The sequence below is a fragment of the Xenopus laevis genome, chromosome 1L (genome assembly GCF_017654675.1).
Source record: "Xenopus laevis strain J_2021 chromosome 1L, Xenopus_laevis_v10.1, whole genome shotgun sequence".
Classification (NCBI taxonomy): Eukaryota; Metazoa; Chordata; class Amphibia; order Anura; family Pipidae; genus Xenopus; species Xenopus laevis.
Genome location: NC_054371.1, coordinates 177,680,702 through 177,701,651, shown reverse-complemented (window position 1 = coordinate 177,701,651; position 20,950 = coordinate 177,680,702). Strand labels below are relative to the sequence as shown.

The window sequence follows — 20,950 nt, the reverse complement described above, 5'->3', positions numbered from 1 at the left end:
ACAAATTGACAATGGCTCTTTGTTTATACAAAGTGTCATTGTTTTACAACAAATGTGCATAAAACGTATCTGCAGATATTCCAGAATGTGTTTGGAATTTAATTTACAACTTTACAAAGCAGTAGCACACTTTACTGCAACAATGATTTAGGTGGACCTTCGAGGTGCTCGTGATCTACAATTCTTCGGGGGAAAATTTCTAAAGCAGCAGTCCCCAACCTTTTTTGCACCACAGACCAGTTTCAAACAAAACTATTTTTACGAGGACCAGGGGGGATGTAGATGCGTGGGTGCATTTCAGGCTTACCAAAAAACTGTTCAAACAGTATTTTGGTCCTTATCGAGACCAGTAGTAAGCTTCCTGTGCTTCTCACAGCTGTTGCCATGGCAATGGCGTATCAGGGAGATGGGATTGCAGGTAATGAGGGCCTTTTCATTGTTTTTGCAGCTATTATAGACTACTGCTGGGACCAGAGGTGGCCCAGTTCAGCACGACCCATCATCGGTCCGTGGCCCAGTGGTTGGGGGCCCCTGTTCTGAAGGACACAGTTAAAATTTAGCAAGTAAAAATAAAAGTGCTGGAATTAAATCTATCAACTAATGTTGGGGACACAGCAAAAACTTATAGTTTACTTTAAAAACATTATTTTCTTTACAGAGAGTTGCAGCTCTGTTTTATAGGGCTAGATACTGGGATTCAGTGGGACTGGGACTGCAGAGTTCTGCTTGTCACTTACGGTTATGACAAGGTTTCGTGTGGAAAGATGAAAGGACACACCCAGCTTTCATTTTATCCTGGATTTTATCTGCATTTGGCACTATATATTTTAAGGAGGAGGAAATCCTAGCCGCTTTTATGAAGAAACCTAATTTCTGTGTGATTTCTCTGGTGGAGTTAGTTTTTCGGATGGAGCAATTCAGTAAAGAATTCATATGTTTCCACTCTTTGTGTTGGCAAAGGCATAGGTGTGGGTGATATATATATATATATATATATATATATATATATATATATATATATATATATATATATATATATATATATATATATATATATATATATATATATATATATATATATACTAACATTACATTTCCCTTTTGTGCTACAAAATACATTATCTTGTTGTCCCTCAATGGAGCGCTTAATGGTTCTGGCATGCTTTGTCAATTTCCCTGGAAGTGGTATGTTCTTTCCAATTTCACACTAGGTATTATAACTTGTGAGCATGCACGGCCACAATTGACATAGTGCATAGATTAAGTAGCACAGGATTAGGGTGGGCCGTTTTAGTAACGGCAAGTAACATATATGTATTTAGGTCATTGGTTGTTCTTTAAATGTGTGATCATCAAAATGACCAGTCACAAGGCTTGGTCTTCTCCATTACATATTCTTGAGACCTAATTAAGGAGACCTTCATGTTTTTGGTGAAAAATGCTTTAAACCTATTTTCTCAGCCAATGGAATCATTGTAGTAATAAAAAAAATACTTGCTGTTTTAAAGGGGAAAGATCACCTTTACTTTACCAGTGGTGTAACTATAGAGGACCAGTTCCTGCAATTTGCAACAGATGCAAAACTGTAAGTGACCCATAACATAAGTGGGGAAAAAACCACGTTTGCAGGTGTTGCGGACCTTACCTTAACTTTCCAGTTTTCTTCGTTTTTTTTTTATAGGTTTTAAATTGTTAGCCTTCCTATTATGGCCTGCAACTAAATAGGATGTGTGGCAGGGTCACAGCCCTGTCAACCCAAAAATAGATTGAGTGTAAGGCTTCAGTGTTTTTGTTATTCATATTTTGTATCGCTTTTATTTCTTTTCAGGCCCTGTACTCTTTAATCTTCCATGTTTCGATACCAATGCCTGGTTGCTAGGCTAAGTCTGAGAGCTGCAGTGCAAAAAAAAGCAAATAACTCAAACACCACACATAAAAACTGAAGACCAGTTGCATACTCTCTTAGAACTCTGTAGTCTATTTCATGCTTTAGTTTTAAGTTAAGCAACCTCTTTGGAGCTTGCTCCTAAATATCATCATATGGATTTATTTATTGCTTGAGGTAAAAAATATTTAATGAATCACTGTATAAGAGCTGGCCATATGGACCTAACCTTTAATAGCTGGCCTCTGGCTTCTTGATGTACCATCTGGCTACTCTGACACCAACCCCCTGAGTGCTACACCATGGTTTCTCCAACTGATAACAGCAGCATGTGCTACTTAAAGGAATAGATAAAACTATTCTAAATTATCCTAGTAAATCCATTAACAGCACTGACTGTTATTTCACCCTAACCTACCACCCTTCCCTTTTAACCCTGGGGCAAAGTATAATTAGTCCTCTCTGTGACTTGCAGTTTTTCGTTCTTTTTTTTTCTCTTTCCCTTTTCTTTTTAATGCATGCTGTCTCCATTTTTGTTAAGGTTATGCTCCTCTTTTCTAACTTTCAAAATGTTTCCTTTATGAAGATAATACACAAGAGCCATGAATATCCTTTTTATATGGCCATGGAACTCCTCAGTAACTTATAATAGCCTTGTATTTTACAAGAGGGGATAGTTTATTCACTATATAATACACAAGAGCCATGGATATCCTCTAAATTATATCCTTATAAACGGTGCTTAGTGATGTCATCGGTTATAATCGGCGCTTAGTGATGCCGTTTCTGTCACATGACTCACTAAAACTTGTGTATTATAATAAAGTACCCCCTGTTGCAAAATATGATGATAAGTCACCTTCTAGCTCTATTACCTGTATAAAAATACTCGGCCTTCAGCCTTGTGTTTTTATATGGAACTCCTCTGTAACTTATTATATCCTTATATTTTTACAAGAGGGGGGTACTTTATTCACTATATCATAGTTATAAATATTTATATTATTTTAGATGATGGTTTCAATGATCATCCTGCAAAATAATACCTTTCCATTTTTAGCTAATATTCTTGCTTGTGTGGATTTCCTCCTACACTCCATAAGCATATGGGCAAGTTAATTGACTCCTAATAAAATCAACTGTGCTTTATGTGTATGTAATAGGGACCTTTAATTGTAAGCTCCACTGGGTCAGGAACTGATGTGAACGAGGGATAACCCTTTTAAAACACTGTGGAATATTTTGGCTCTATATAAATTAAGGTAAGAAGTGCTCAATCCCTAGCTGTGTGGGTCCCATGAGTGGGTTGTAACGGGGCTGTATGAACAAGGCTGCTCTTTTCCACCAGTAGAGAATCAGAAAATATTTAATTTCTTGCAGTTATGCAAATGTTGATCTGTATGCTAAGGCTGATGCAGAGAAATAACACATTTCATTGGGAAACTCTCTCTTTCATCCTTGTGCTGCATAGTTTAGGATGCTAATTGCTCTCTATTTAAACGCCTCCTACCCAGCCAGCTGAAGTCTGAAATAACATTATCTCTGGAATTCTGCTTGATGTGCAATGTTGTTAGAAATTTAAAAGTGCTTCTTTTATTTATATATATATATATATATATATATATATATATATATATATATATATATATATATATATATATATATATATATATATAGTGAATAAAGTACCCCCTCTTGTAAAATATAAGGATATTATAAGTTACCGAGGAGTTTCATGACCATATAAAAACACGAGGCCGAAGGCCGAGTGTTTTTATACAGGTCATGGAACTCCGAGGTAACTTCTAATATCCTCATATTTTGCAACTGGGGGTACTTTATTAATTATAATACACAAATTTCAATGAGTCATGTGACAGAAATGACATCAGAACTCACCGTTTATAACTGATGACATCAGAACTCACCGTTTATAAGGATATAATTTACAGGATATTCATGACTTTTGTGTATTATATATATATATATATAGAATTTTTTTTTTTTTTTTTTTTTTTTTACTGTTTAAAAGAATTTATTGCTCAGTATAAAAATAAAAACTGGGTAAACAGGCTGTGTAAAATAAAAAATGTTTCATATATAGTTAGCCAAAAATGTAATGTATAAAGGCTGGAGTGACTGGGTGTCTAAACATAACAGAACAAAACACTACTTCCTGCTTTTCAGCTCTCTTGGTTTACACTGACTGGTTACCATGCAGTGACTTCAAGGGGGCCACATAGGTCATAACTATTGCTTTTGAATCTGAGCTGAATGCAGAGGATCAATTGCAAACTCACTGAACAGTTATGTCCCATGTGGCCCCCCTTCAAGTCGCTGACTAACTCAGCGTTAGAGAGCTGAAAAGCAGGAAGTAGTGTTCTGGCTATTATGTTAGGGCTCTTACACACGGCCGTTCCGACCTGCGCTCCCCTGCGTTCCGTTTTTTGGCGTTAAGCCGCAGGGGAGCGCAGGAATAGACACAAGTCATGATTTGAAATGGGGCTGTACTCACGAAGGCGTGTGTAGGCGCCGAACGCAGGTTCAGACGCAACATGCTGCATTTTTCCTGCGTTCGGCGCCTACACGCGCCTTCGTGAGTACAGCCCCATTTCAAATCATGACTTGCGTCTATTCCTGCGCTCCCCTGCGGCTGAACGCCAAAAAACGGAACGCAGGGGAGCGCAGGTCGGAACGGCCGTGTGTAAGAGCCCTTAGACATCTGCTCACTCCAGACTTAATTGGCTAACTAATTTATTAGAAACATTTTTTGCACAGCCTATCTATTTACCATGTTTCTATTTTTCCTTTAGGCTAATGCATTAGGCAGTGTTAAAGGGATTGTTTGCCTTCCAAACACTTTTTTTCAGTTCAGTTTTCAGATTGTTCCCCAGAAATAAAGACTTTTTTCAATTAATTTCCATTTTTTATTTTTTACAGTTTTTAAATTCTAAGTTTAATGTTCCTGTCTTTGGCAGCTCTGTAATTCACATGCAGAATCTAAACTGTTATAATTTTGCAACGTGTGGTTGATACATTTTCATCGCTTGAGTATTAGTAACTATTGTATCAATTCTAACAGCTGCCTTGTAATGCAAATCAGAAAGAATAGTTTACAGGAATAGAAAGAAATTCGAAAAAGTCTTTATTTCTGGTAAACTATCTGAATCCAACTGAACTGGAGAAAGTGTTTTAAAGTGAACAACCCCTTTAATGGGACAGTATACAGTCTACACCTGAACAAGCTTGCTTTCCATAATAAGAGAAAATGGGCGCTGGGGTGAGAATAGATCAAATTGCTGCAATTATTACATAAAATACATAAAATATAGCATGAATGTGTGTCGGATCAGATCAGGGATACAGCTTTCTGTTCTATTCCATCTAAGATGCAATCTGAGTGAAATATCCACAAATTAGAGTCCACTGAATATTAGACTTGAGCTGATTGCATGTTTATGTGCGAATGCTTACACTGTTCTCAGTAGATGGTTGGCTATCTGCTCATCCAGAAACCAGCCAAGACTTGTGGGTGTATTTCACAGTGTCATTGGCAACCATCAGTAACCTGGGACCAAGCCCTTTGTCTTGGATTCAGTACTGCAAATCTCATTGTGTAATACTGGAATGAGGAGTGAGTGGAGACAACTTTTTTCCTTCATACAAAAGTTTAGTATGCTATAGAACAGAGGTCCTTAAAGAGATACTGACACCTGAAATTAAACTTTTTTTTACATCTATTATAATATTGGCTTTGCAAACTACTTCTAACTTTGCCATAAAGTATTTGCATGATGCTTTTACATTACCTGTCTGATCCACCATGTTCCTGTATGAGGGGGATGCCATATTTGTGCAGCAGGATTCCGTTAGCATTAGAAACTGTAACTAACAGGCTGAGATGGGACAGTCTGGTTGGCAAAGTCAGAGTGTCAGAGAGTCAGGCTTAGGAACTTCAACTAACAATTATATACAAAAACAAAAAAAAATGATCAATATGACCTATAGGTAACAACATTTAATGTACATTCATATGCTAAAATTAATTTTTTAGTGTCAGTATCACTTCAAGCCCTTTTTCTGTGAGCCACATTTAAATGTAGAAGGAGTTGGGGAGCAAAGCAAGCATGAAACACAGAAGTCCCTGTGGATGACAAATAAGGGCTGTTATTGGCTATTTCTAACCCATATGTAGACTGGCATCCTACAGGAGGTTTTGTTTGGCAGCACACATGGTTTTTTTTTTAACCTCCAAACCAGAAATTCAAAAAAAGCACCTGCTTTGAGGCCAGTGAGAGCAACATCCAAGGGGTAATGAACAGCATGTTGCTCGTGAGCCACTGGTTTGGGATCACTGCTATAGAAGAACCTATTTTATACAATTTTTTAATTCATCTTCAATATTTATATAATATTGATTTTGAATTATTTGTGTTTATATTCAGCCCTTTTTTTGTCTGCAGCTAAAAAAATCCAAGAATACGGAATTTGGTTGTTAGTCTATTACCCCAGCAATAAAAAACTATGAGGATTCATTTTTGGGCAGTGACATGTCCTCATATTTCCCACATTTTGTTGTGGCTGCAAAATGGCAGAAAATTTCTTGCTGTAGTGGGTGCTGAAAATGCTTAAATTACACAAAATGCCTTAGTACATAATTCTTGTGAAATTACGCAATTTGAGTACTTCCTCTGCAGCGATTTAAGGGCCCACTATGGCAAGGAATTTGTTTTATATATTAATATGTATGACTTAACTGTCATCAAATGCACTGTGTTTAGGTATGGGCAGAATGTGTCCAACACAAAGCCTGTATAATGAACTCATGTCAACCAGAGGGTTATATTTCCCTTTTAAGGGTTGTTCTTTCCCACTGTTTATTGCAAATTACATTTTTATTGTAAGCTTAAGGAAACCGAGATTCAGTATTGAGGAGCAAGAGCATAGTTTTAAAAAGATCGCTTTTTCTGCTGTCACTAATATTTCAAAGGATTTCCATAACAAGCAGGGAAAATAGGACATCCTGTACCCATACTCACAATGAATAAGGTTTCATCCTTTTATAATACAGATAATTAACGGCAGTCTTCTGCATGCCACTTTTTCAATTCATTAGTTGCATTGCAAGGTTATTTTTAAGAGCACACAATATTATATTTGAACGGTGGTTTTTCTCTCACCATATTCTCTCACCATATTTAGATTTAAATCTGCAAACAGTGATTTACCATCTATTTTAGAGCCAAAGAAATAAAATATCCCCCCCTCAATCCCACACAAAAAAATGAAAGTATACATTCTGATCAAATTGAGAACATTTATCCCTAGAAGTCACATGCAGACAAAGATTAGCTGCAAGGACAAGCCTTCATTATTATTTCCTAAAAAGCATGCTTAAATGCTGTTTAGTAAGTCATGGTGGTCACCAAATGGTTTGCAAGTACTGGCCCATGGAGGGACGATTGGATTTCTGTTTGCGACCCTGTAGCATCAAGTAACATTTAAGTGGTGTTGAGAAGATCTTGCCACCTAGGTTCACTAGGAAGAATTATAGCTGACCCTGTATTGACTGCCATTTGCATTTACTAGAAATTAAATGGTAACCCTATCAAGGTCTAATCTGAGTGAAATATTGCTATGCCTCTATATGTGTGCTTGCTGTTATTTGTATGCCCTGTATATACCTTTAATACAGCAATATCTAAAAATATATCCTTATAAATGGTGCTTAGTGATGTCAGCAGTTAGTGCTTGATGATGTAATTTTTTTACATGACCCAATTAAATGTGTATTATAACATGAGTATATTATATTAGAAGTCACAGAGGAGTTCCATAATCTGTATAAAAGCAGGTCATAGAATTCCTTAGATCCTCAGATTTTACAGTTCATTATTCCCTATATAGTGATGAAACTTTGAGGGGCTGAGCCCCCACCAAAATATTTTTTCTGGGTCCTCTGGTGAAATTGTGTGTTACCAGTGACATGCAAAAACAGCAAGTGGGGGCCTACAGCCGTGGGTTCTACTTCCTCTGTAGTTACGCCACTGTCTGCACCTCATTTGCCCATACATTTTTATTATTTCTATCTATACTGTTTGTCAGCTTAGGCTTTCCTCCAGCATGAGACACCTTTTGATAATTGGTTATCCAGCAATAGGTCGACACTAATTATTTTTATCTTTCACAGCTACAGAGCTTGTCACCTTGTTGGTAAGGATGCTCATTATTGCCAAGTTAACACTTGATCTTTTCTAGCAAACAAGTGTTTCTAATAACCCAGACTGTTTGTATTCTGCTATTGAAAGCAAAACCGTTTTTTTGACTAAAAATAGGTGAAAGTGACATGGCTTTATCAAACCATTCAGTTCACAGCATTAAGAGCTGCCACTAGAAATGAGCAATTCATGTAATAATAGGTTTTGAAAGGACTGTTCTAGGCTAAAACCAATAAGCCTAGACCATTAACAACTGACATGAGGGGGTTCTGACATGGGGGGCTCATCTGTCTGCTTTAGGCACCACATTTCCGATACATCAAGACAGGAAGTAGTAACAGATGGGTGTTTTGATCTTTGCATGATTAAAGTGACTTTATAAATGCACTATATCCACAGCCTTAATGGGGGCCCATCACCCAAAAAAATTATTCAAAATCCTATTTTATTACATTAGTCAAGCAAAATGAACTTTAATTGCGCGATATAAATTATTTGAATCTCTTTTCCTTAAGTTTGGGAATTCATAATTATAGCAAGCAGGCAGGAGCCATTTTGTTGACACTGATATAAAGGCAAGCCTTGCATCATCTCAGAGTCTTGTTTGTGCACCAGAATGGGGGACCCGACGTTCATCCCCTGGCTACACAATTAAATGGTGGAGAGAGAGAGGGGGAATGTGTGGAGAGCAGTGACCTCTAGGAAGTGCTGAATGGAAAATAAAAGTAATTGTCTGCCTGCCTTTATGCCTAAAGGTCCCCATACATGGATAGATCCGCTCGTTTGGCGTTGTCGCCAAACGAGCGGATCTCCCTCCGATATGCCCACCTTGAGGTGGGCAATATCGGACAGATCCGATCGTGGGCCCTAGGGCCCAACGATCGGATCCTAGCATTCTCAAACGGGCGGTCGGATCGCGGGACCGCATCAACGAACAGATGCGGCCGCAATCCGACGGGATTTTTAAACCCATCCGATCGAGATCTGGCCGACTTTCGGCCAGATCTCGATCGGGGAAGCCCGTCGGGGGCCCCCATACACGGGCCAATAAGCTGCCGACACAGTCTGTCGGCAGCTTTTATCGGCCCGTGTATGGCCACCTTTAGGCATAGAGGAGGGGCAGACAATATTTGATTGACAGCTGAGATTTTTAAATGCCTTTACAACAGCTATAAATGATTAATAAAAAATAGAAATTGGATTTCATGTTTAATTTGAAAAGGACTTCTATTATACAGATTTTTGTGTCTGGGTGATAGGTCCACTTTAAGCAATATTTGTTTTTTTATTGCTCTTCTGTTAAAGGTGTCCATACATTGTGGGACATTGTGTAGCATTTGCTGCTGACTTGGCAACTTGTTGACCAATTTATGATGCCAAAACAAAGACCTGGCCAACTATATATTGCAGGGGATCCTCTCTGAAGAGAACTGCGTTGGCCATTGATGCAACCCTTTTCTAACCGGTTTGCTTAGCCCCCTGTTATGATACAATTGTTTGCCCAGGGCCAAATTATTAGATCAATCCAATTTTATGTACAGTCTCCAAGATGGAGTGCACATGCATGTGTATGGCCCTGTCATCTACACCAGGAGATCCCTCCCATGCGGATGACAAATGAAGGGGCATTTTTTAAGAAAAAATAGACTTTTTACTATGATTGTTGCCCTTTAATTCTAATGCTAAAATATATAATCATTATACCATAAGCCTGAAACTACAGTACAGTTATGGGAGCTGTGGTTTTCAGGATAAAGGGTCTTTAGGTATTGTCTTAAGGCTACTAAAAACATGCAAACCTTAATTAAAGATATAAAAGCTGATTATTATTTTTATTATTATTATGTATTATTATTATCACCTATTTATAAAGGATGCCCCAACGCAGTGCAATAAAAGGGTGTATAAACGTACAGATTAAAATGCAACGATACAGGGGCGAAGAGGGCCCTGCTCAAACAGCTGCCATAATGGAATTTCTAAGGTGTAAAAACAAGTTGGATGTGTGATGTAGATATATACAGTATTTCACATGTTTTCTGACTAGTTCTTGCATCATCCTATTCTCTGAATGACTAATTTGTTAACCTGTCCATGGGAATTTTCTTACGGTACAGGAAAACCACCCTGATCATTTATGCAATGATTATGAATAATTCATGTTGCTGGTTTATAATCTGGAATTCAATTGACTGTTGCTTCTTTTGAATATGTCAGCACTTTATAGATACTTGTTCGTAAATTTCAAAAGTGAGCCATCCTGTAAAGCTTGTGAAAGTATGACGTAGAGTATGATATTCTGAGACAATTTGCAATTGGTTTTCATTTTTTTTTTATTATTTTTGGTTTTTGAGTTCTTTAGCTTTTTTTTTAGTAGCTCACCAGTTTGCAATTTCAGCAATCTGGTTACTAGGGTTTAAATTACCATAGCAACCATGCATTGATTTTGATATGAAACTGGATTGTGAATATGATAGGCCTGAATAGAATAAAAAGTAACAATAACAATAAGTAATAAAAAGTAACAATAACAATACATGTGTAGCCTTACAGAGCATTTGTTTTTAGATGGGGTCAGTGGCCCCTGTTTGAAGGCTTGAAAGAATCGGAAGAAGAAGGCAAATCATTCAAAAACTATTAAAAAATAAATAATGAAGACCAATTGAAAAGTTGCTTTAAATTGGCCATTTTATATCATACTAAAAGTTAACTTAGAGGTGAACCACCCCTTTAAATGGAATGGATGTGTGGCTCTAGCAAAGTTTTGTGGATGTTTTCTGTAATGTAGCTCAAAAGGTAACAACGCAAAGAATATATTTACTATTTTTAGTATTGTAAAATGCAATGGGCAAAAATGTGTTCTTAACACTGTGTCCCCAAATAGGACAAATAGGTGAATAGCATTATCATTATGATATACTGCATGAAATACTTGAATTCAGACAACCACAATGACCTGTGTTGAGAGACAAATATGTTGAGAAACAAATAAACCAGTATTTGAAACTGCATTACCAATTGGACTCCTTGTGACAATCCTAGTCATCTTCTCCTATGGTAATGTCAGTTGTACCAGCCTCACTGTGACAATAGAATTCTTAACTGATCCTATGCAGCCTTGCAGCTTAGAATGTCCAGGGTCACTGGGCCAATGAGGCAAGTTGAAAAACTCTCCTCAAGTAGCACCAAGCAGGTTACATGGGGTGGCGAAAATAGACTCCTGGTATTTTTAAAGGGGGTTGTTCACCTTTGAGTTAACTGGTTTTCATTTTTTATAATTTGTGGTTTTTGAGTCATTAACTTTTTTTAGTCAGCAGCTCTCCAGTTTGCAGATATTTATTTATTTTAGTAAATATTAATATGAAATTATCCGGAATGAGTTGAGTGTGCATTTTATAAAATTAAAATCTGCATGTATCTAGAGTGCCTTGGAGAGAAGTAATTTATATCAGTTTACTCATGTCTCATGATACTATGACAGCACTCTGTACATCCTTGAGTTTATCCACTTTGCCTCGTATCACCCCACATAAGATTTGTGCATTCAAGGGCAAAGCTTTTTCCAGTATATAGATAATTGAGTGTTGGTGTGGCTGTTTGCAGAGAAATAATTCTGAAAGAATGACTAAACCACCTATAGCTGAAGTTTTGAAAGATAAAAATGTCAATGTGCTGCAGAATATAAAAATAGCATGAGTCAATCAAAGCTAGACGCTCATCTGAGTGCTCACCACCACTTTTACAGGTCCCTAGAAATATAGATATCCCTGTTTGTTTGTTTTTTAAATAATTCCCTTTGATATCATTGTTTGGCATTAAAACAAAGAATACTGGTAAATATTTGAGATTTTATTTAATTATTGACATAGTTAATGGATAGTGACGATGTGGAAATCTTATCCAATATGTATTGATAATAATAAGTGGTTTATGAGCCATCATTGTTGAAATGTGCGCTGAGCAGACTAGACTAAATAGGTACTTTAGTATCTTTTAACAAGCACGTTGACTTGCCTGACATGGATACATCAAGAGAAATTGTCAAAATCTGTTTCTTGATCTTCTATTTCCTCACTGAGTAGTGAGATCATGTGATCTATATGGTCCATTAGGGGGACCAGGGGGATTTTCAAGGAAATATAACTTTTTGATCTTCTATTCTTTTACTGGGTAGGGAGATCATGTGATTGGTAGTGGTCCAGTGATCTGGAATTACAAAAATTACACACAAACCAAGAGTTAGTGATGTGTGGCTCCTGAGTAATTATATAACAGCAAATTTTGCATGATTCCTCAATGAGGGAAGAAGAAATACAGATGTTAACTACCCAACAGTTCCACAGAGAAGAGTATTATTGGTGATAAGCGGTTTGTGTTCTGGTCAAAGGAGGAACAGAGTGGGGGCATCAGGTGTTCCTGAGTGAACTAAGCTGGTGGAGAAACACTGTATGAGCCATTATTTTTTTAAGAAACACCAATGTCTGCATTATAAATCCTTTTTCGGGTTCACCGCTTATCAATGGTTTTAGCGCCATTAGCTTAAAGGGGACCTGTCACCCAGACGTAAAAAGCTGTATAATAAAAATGAAACCAAAATGATATTAAAACATCCATACCAGTTAAAAGTCTTGGCTGTCAATCATATATTGCCTGCCCCTCCTTTATGCCTAAGGCATAGGGGCGGGGCAGGCAATTGCTTTCACTTTCCATTCAGCACTTCCTAAATTTCACTGCAGCTCCCACATTCCCCCGCCCTCCTAACCATATAATTGTGTAGCCAGTGTATGGGCAGGGGTATCAGGTCCCCCATTCTGGCACATAAACAAAATTTTGGCACAATGCAGAGCTTACCTTAATAACAGTGTCTACAAAATGGCACCTGCCTGTCTGGTGTGATTGTGAATTCCAAGATTAAAAAACACAAGGTTTCAATAATTTTATAGTGTAAGTGAAATTTCTTTTGCTTCACTAACATTATAACATAGGATTTGGAATTATTTCTTAAGGTGACCGTTCCCCTTTAACTTGCAATTTAATTGTTAGCTTTGTCATTTTAAACTTTTTTTTTTTTACTGTTCTTTATTTAGATATTGACTTTTGAGACCAAGAACCCCACTGAGATAGCAGAGCATTTACGTTCAGTATGTGGAAACCAGAGCAATGCTTATGCACGATTGCTGGAATACCGCTTGAATGCATTACGTGGGTTATGGAATGCCCAACGCCAGCTGGCTCTTGAGGAGCAACATGAAAGAGATGGAGCTGATGAGGAAACCTTGGCCCTGCTTAAGCGGCAGGGCTTGTTGCAACAGCCAGAACAGGCTCCGTTTACATCTCGAATGGGGCTTTTACTGGTGTTCCCGCTTATCCAGTCCCAAAGTAAAACAGACCCTTCACTTTGTAACTTGACAGCTGAGGTGCTTTTAAATTGCCTTCGGGACTGCCAACCTCTGAGCTTGACTAAAGAACCAGCTGACTGCCTGAATGGAATAGAGTCCTTACTGTGTTCCTGGTTAGAAGACACCCCAAATGTGGGCCAAGAAATCTCCTTCAAGCAAAAGGAAAATTCTGCTGCTGCTTTGGTTGCCTTAGCTTGTGCTAGGTGAGTTTATGGTAACAAGGAACAAAAATGTTTAATTTAAACTTTGCTTTGATTTATGCAAGTGGTAAGTTGTACCTAACAAATGTCAGTGTCTTAGTGATGAATTTGAAAAAGGTAAATACAGTTTTAAGTACAGATACATTCAAGCTATAACACCATTTTCATAATAAAATGACTGTTACCATAAAATATTTTTCACAGAACTTAAGCATAATTGAAATAGCAAGTAATATTTTATTTAATATGGCCAACGTCATTTTTTATGGAGTAATATGGAAATCATAATAGCTTCTTGCAGAGAAACACAATAAATGTGCATATATTATGTTGTATTACGTACATTTTGGAAATGTATTTCTTAGTTTTCAAATAAGAACACCGGAAAATGGTACATTCTGCTCTCATCATGTTCAAGACTATTTAGAAACAAGCTCCTCTTACATGTTATGTGATTCCTCAGATTTAACATTTGAAAAAGGGTTCTAAACCATCTTGTTTAAAAGAATTTTGATATCCAGTTCATTTTCTAAAGAAAATAATACATTTTCACTAGGGATGAAGAGGATAATTTCTCCATCCCTCCATTACAAATCCTATTTCCATCCTGGATCCTGCAGTGACCACTCTTCATACTAATAACTACAATATAAGCACCTTTTCTGGACTCCACCATTTCCTATATATTCAACTAATTGCTTACGGTCAAAAAATTGGTTAAGTAGTATTTATCAAACTGTGTGTTTTCCTTACTCCTAATTTAACGCCCTCCATCACCATTCCTAAAATCAGTGGAAAGAACCCTTTAAAAAGTTAAAAGGGGTGTAATTTATACGGTATGTATTTTCACACCATTATTTTACATTACCTTATCCCCTCCATTTCAGAGGCTCTGTGATCTTTGCAGTGCCGCAGGTTACAGCCAAGATCCTGCAGCGTTGGCAGTTGGATCTCTGACAACCTGCACTGTATAATTTACATTCTTTCAGTCAAGCTTTTTTTCCCTTTGAACTAACATCTTTTTTTTTATTTCCCTCATTTGCTTATTAACTTATCACTCTTTTAGTTTTATCACTATATGTGATACGTGTAGTATGGTGATGTGAAATGTATTCCTGGAACAATTTTTTTGGTTTTCAAATTATTATTTGCAGCTTTCTTGAGTAGTTATCTCTGTAAATGAGTATGTACAATCAATGTATCCTAACCAAATAAGTTTACATTATAAACTGATGAGCAGCAGAACAAATGTTGCATACATTGCTCTAGTATTTTGCTCTGATATTACTCTAAACATGACAGATTTGGAGAATGAAGCTGAAGCCACATTTGTACTTCCTGTTCCCTTAGAGCAAATAAGCAGTTCATTATACAGAACGCTAGTTTGTCAGACTTTGCTCTTTGCAATCAGGAAGTAGAATGTGGCATGTGTTTCATTCCCAAATGTTGCCTTGTTTAGAACGATAAATAACAAACACCATAGATATTTTCTAATTAAATAGACAAAGAGTTTGTTTAGCACTAACCCTAGTAACTGATCGAATGTTGAAAAAGGGGTATACTTTTACTCTATAATCAGCGTGCCCAAGGCAATTTACGATTATAATACTGTGCCCCCCCCTCTGCGTGTGCGAGTGCACGTACGCTCCCGCAGTGAAATCCGGCAGGTGGGCAAGGGATAAGTGATGTGCCAGTGAACTAGGTGTTAGAAAATCTTCTCCAGGAGAACAATAGACATGGGGCAGCCAGACAGAAAAGGTACTTGCCTGGCACCCTCTTAAATGTGCTCCCTAGGCACATGCCTATTCTGCCTACTCCTACCTCTGCTGCCTACCACTACATATTCTTTCTACTCTTACCTCTTCTGCCTACCCCTACCTCTTCTGCCTACCCCTACCTCTTCTGCCTGCCCCTACTTCTTCTGCCTGCCGCTACCTCGTCTGCCTGCCGCTACCTTTTTCTGCCTGCCGCTACCTCTTCTGCCTACCCCACCTCTTCTGCCTACCCCTGCCTCTTCTGCCTACCCCTGCCTCTTCTGCCTACCCCTGCCTCTTCTGCCTACCCCTGCCTCTTCTGCCTACCCCTATTTATCAAATAGCCACATCACAAGTTGCTGTTTTCACAAAAAGACCTATGTGAATCCACATTTCTTGCCTGGCAAGGTTCAAATAGAAGGCATGACGCGCTGGTACAGATAGTAATGCTTGAATGCTTTCTCAATAATGTATTACTAGTGGCAAATGCCCCAGTTTGTCACCTAATATCTTCAATCATGGGAACCTATGTCCTAATACAGCTTTAACTAAGTGTAAAATTGGCCATTTGTAGTAGTGGTGTTTGCTGAAGACTGTCATTAGTCTTGGTGTCATTGGTATTTGCCAGAAAAGAGTGTTAGCTTGTATTTAATTATATTACAGCAGTGGTCTGAATCTGCTGGAGCATGATATTTGCTTGATAAGGGGGGAGGATAGGAATAAAAGTGAAGTGTGTCACAGTATGTGGAATATCACTGTACATGAAAGTGTGTGATGTTTTACCATGTCCAGTTGACTATTGAGTATTCGTGTTTGTGCACAGCTACTGATGCAGGACAATGGCAGGCCAGTGTTTGTGCCTGAAAGTAATATTTCATAAATAAAAGCTGTTTTTGTATTTTTTTTTATATATACGTGTGTGTGTGTGTGTAATTTTTTTTTTAAACAAATTGCTCAGATTTCAATATATAAAGGATTCCAGCATGGTTTAAACAGTCAGCGGACTGAAATGTCTCCACTTTGTTATTAAACAGTGCAGCTTAAGGGAGATAAGAAAGCATTTTACTGCAGGCCATTAATTAAAGAAATCGCTTTATTAGATAGTAGTGTCCCTTCATCTTTTCAGATGTGGCAAGGCAGCAGCAAGGAAGAACAATAATCGTAGACAGTCATTTCTTTAGAAAGTTATGAATGGAAGTATATCTAGAATAGGAGGTAATATATATATTATGTACTGTGGGTTAATGATATGCAACTACAGGAAGAGCTTATTTTAAATACCCAAGATGCTGAAGTCTTGTGTGTGACATGGTCAGCTTTAACCTCAACAATACATTTTGCCTTTGTAGAAATTGATATCCTAATATAAGGATCATATTTTAAGGACCTAGGTGTGCTTGCTGAATTTGATTATATCACGTATACCTCATAGCTATCCACTTTTTATCCGAGGCACAGTGAAAGAATAGTCACTAGTGAATCAATTTGTCTGTATTCAATGTTGGTTCAAGCTTTCAATACCATCTACATTATTTGTGCATGGTACTTATGTATCTCCTGTTCCTATCTTTACAGGGGATCATTAAAAACATTTATTCACACTGTACACTTGCTGCAAAAACAGACCGATCTAGGATCCCTTCCTGTGGCAGATGTGTTGTATAGGTAAGTAAATCTTTTGTGTATTTTTTATACTGGATATGTAAATAGTAATATTAAATTATTTGATACTTATATAATCTGCAGCACTGTGCATACGGTTGCTTAACAATTAGCATAGAGACTAAACAAGACAGTGAGGAGGACTTATTGCACCAGCCTTAAGTTTCAGCTTCTCAATAGCAGCAATGATCCAGGACTTCAAACTTGTCACAGGGGGTCACCATCTTGTAAAGTGTCTGTGACACTCACATGCTCAGTGGGCTCTGAGCAGCTGTTGAGAAGCTAAGCTTATGGGTCGTTGCAAATTTACAAGCAGAAAATTAGGTTTGTCTGTATTATAAGCTGATGCTAGAAGGCTGGTTATTATATTCTGACATGTAGTAATTATCTGTATTAATTACGAATCAACCTTATATTGTGACATTTCTATTCTGTAAATACATTATATTGTGAGTGGGTCCCTAAGCTCAGTAAGTGACAGCAGCACAGAGCATGTGCAATGAATGAGCAGAAGAGAAGATGGGGAGCTACTGAGGCATCTTTGGAGGCATAGATCTTTACTGATAAAGGGCTGTGGTTGCCTTAGGCTGGTACAGAAGCCCAAAATATAATGTACAACATTTCTAGCCAACTACTTTAGTTTAGCATTAGTTCTCCTTTAATAGTCATAATGGCTGCAGAGAACTTTTATAGAAGAGCTTTTATTTAACTTCCTATTTTAGCTTCTTATTTAGCCAACCAACTAACGCGAAGTGGAAAACAAGACCAGCTCATTATCCAATTTAGTGTATGCATAAGAGTCACTCTCTAGTCTGTAAAAACATAGAAACATCTGATAATCCATACTGTTGACCAATGAACCGATACATTGAGTCACTGCAGATTTATTATGGGCTACGATGGGCCACATGATACAGCTGGTCTGATATGCAGTAATCCACCCTGTATGGCCAGCATAATAAATTATTAGTGTTGAATCCCTAATAATTGCTTTGTAGTCATTCATATATTTAAAATGCATTTTCTGTAGTTATATCCCTACACTTGGATGTGTGCTGTTATGTGCCGATAACTTTAAAATACATGCTAATGCTTTGGATCTATGTAAGAAGTATCCTTGGTGAATATTCTGAAAACTAGCATATTGACTGGGACACAGATACATTAATAAACCATTCACCTCTGTCTATGTGTTTTGTTTTAGGTTGCTGCTTTTAGAAGGTGGACCGGGTTCCCTGTCTTGTTTACTGGGAAGCAAACACATTGTATCCTGGGGTTTTGAGGATATGCTTCCAGCTCCTGATGGGATCAGTGGTTCAAACAATGAGAACAAAGGTACAGTAATGACTTGTAGTAAATGACAAATATAAGGTAACACTCCTCCATAGAGCGGAATGACTCATCCCTAATAATTTCTTAATACAAGACATTCCTTAATAGTTTTGTGAAATGTGAGTAGCGATACCGACATCAGAAAATAACCTTTTTTATTATCTATCATAACATAGTCTTTGAATACTATTTATAATTTTGCCATAAAAGTATTTGCCTGATACTTTCACATTACCTTTCTTACTACCCTGTTCCACTATGTGGGGGCTGCCATATTTGTGCAGCAGTAGTTTTTAGCATTAAAAACTGACAGGTTAAGGGACAGTCAGGTTGGCAAAACAGTCAGGTTTAGGAACTTCAAGTGACAATTACTTACAAAAGCAGAACTATCAGCGAAAAACAATCAACATGACCTATAGGTAACTTTTAATGTAAAAAAAATGTTAGTGTCAGTATCACTTTAAGATGTGAATGTAATAGAGGCAGTGTAATCTATGACTTTCTAAATATTCTGGAATGGTAACTCCCAAATATTTCCCAGAACTTGACAGGGAGATGACACATTTTCCTTGTACTGTACTAAAATTTCACCTGAAATATTTTTTGGTATTTCAGATGCAGACTTGGGTCGCTGTCTAGCATGCGATGGGCTTTATCTGTACACCACTAACTCTGTGGGCAGAGGATTAAGCAAAGTAGGGTCTGGGCTGCATGGCACTTTACGGTAAGTGTTTGAGAATGTACTGAGTCAATGCAAACTATCTAAATCATACTAACAGAAGCAATTGTATTAAGTGTGTGTTCTTATTTTCTATTTTACTGCAATCCCCTAAAGTCCTGCAGAAAAACAACAGCTCATCATCAGTGATGTATAGGGATGCTTACTAATCTTTCTTTCATACTGTTGTTTCATAAAGTTTTCAGATATTTGTTAGTGATGCTGCATTGCAAGTACATTTTAGTAGCATCTCCATAGAGGATTAGTGGTTTATAATAACATGAAAAATAAGAGCTGCACAGACACATTATTTGAAAAGATTTTTATTCACAGCTTTTGTTAAAAGGGGACTTGTACAGAGGGGAATAATGAGGGAAGCGAATCAGAGATACAAGACCTACAGTGTTATAGCTCCACTGCACAGTGTGTAGAACCGTGTCTTTTGGACATTACTTTTGTATTAGGAGGCTATTTGCCATTGGCTCATTAGTGTTATCGGCAACTAACATTTAATTCTGCAAGTCACACACTTTAACTGAATTTTTAGGCATCAACATTACAAGGAGATCCAGACATTTAGGTCCTTTTTTTCGTATTATAGATTTTTATTGAGTATTTAAACAGATATATGGGATAGAGGGGTACAGAAAGAAAGAGGGAAGGGGGAGAAGGGAAAGCAATAATATTACATAGCACTGGTTGGATGTATCTTCATGACAATTCAAACATATTAGCACGGCTATGCTGAGTATCATATAAAAGGTTATACTACAGTTCAATAGAAGGGGTGTTCTACCAATAGCCCCAAGGAGGGATAAGTGAGTAGGGTTGCCACCTTTTCTGGAAAAAAAATACCGGCCTTCCTATATATTTATGCTTTTTTTCTTATTAATAACATTGGGATAATCAATCATTTTTACAGGCCAGGCCGGTAAAATACCGGCCAGGTGGCAACCCTATTAGTGAGCCCACCTTGGAGTATCTCCTTCCCAAAACAGGAGAATCCGTGCGGGGCAATCTAATATTACCCGGCCCACTTTCTGCGAGCACATCCCCAAGATTGTTGACCAGTAGTTTGTGAGAAGGGGACACTCCCAAAAAATATGAAGGAGTGTGCCAATCCCAGATTTGCATCTTCAGCATGCATCGCTTGCTATACCATATATCTGTTTTAGTTTATGTGGGGTATAATACCATCTACTTAGTAACTTATAGTTTAATTTTTGAATTTTGCAGCACCTAGAGCTGAACAGTAGGTTAGCCATCCCCTTCCTATGTCCTTCTTATGAAATGTCTACTCCAAGATCAGGTTGCCATGATTTGATAAAGGGCAAATGCTTTATTTCGCCCCTAGGGCTTTGTACGTTGTATAGGAGGGATATCACATATTTTGAAGGAGTAAGGCTGTTGCATAAGCTCTCAAATGATTTTAGCTGTCTCCTGAGTTTTACACTGCTTCCATATTATATTTGTAAAAGTATTTGAGTTGATATTATTGAAAATCTGAGCGAGCGCTGGTTGGTTTCGATCATCTAAGCAGTTCTAACTCTGCTAGTTGTCCTTTTTGAATTACATGGATAAATTGTAAATGACCATCTACTAACCATTCTTTAAAGGCATTAGGATTGAGTGTTGGAGGGAAAGCCGGATTATTAGTTATAGGGGTAAACAGTGAGGGGGAAGATGTAAATTTGGAGTCCCAGGTTTCCAATGTGTGTTTGAATAAAGGGTGAGAGTTGTGTAATATTCTGCAGTGAATCTTATCTATCCAGGGTAGTTGCA

At 37.6% G+C, this 20,950-nt stretch overlaps 1 protein-coding gene across 3 annotated transcripts in view; it reads left to right on the top strand.

Moving 5' to 3' along the window:
• The window catches only part of hectd4.L (HECT domain containing E3 ubiquitin protein ligase 4 L homeolog), a 105,339-nt gene that overhangs the window by 3,813 nt on the left and 80,576 nt on the right, over positions 1-20,950 (top strand). For all 3 annotated transcript variants that reach the window (XR_001935798.2, XM_018263582.2, XM_018263569.2), the window contains exons 2-5: positions 13,191-13,705; positions 17,032-17,121; positions 18,323-18,453; positions 19,066-19,174. Coding sequence is in view for 2 of the 3 variants with exons in the window: in XM_018263582.2 (XP_018119071.1) it covers positions 13,191-13,705; positions 17,032-17,121; positions 18,323-18,453; positions 19,066-19,174 (845 nt within the window). In the remaining variant the exon portion in view is untranslated. The remainder of the gene's footprint in view (positions 1-13,190; positions 13,706-17,031; positions 17,122-18,322; positions 18,454-19,065; positions 19,175-20,950) is intronic.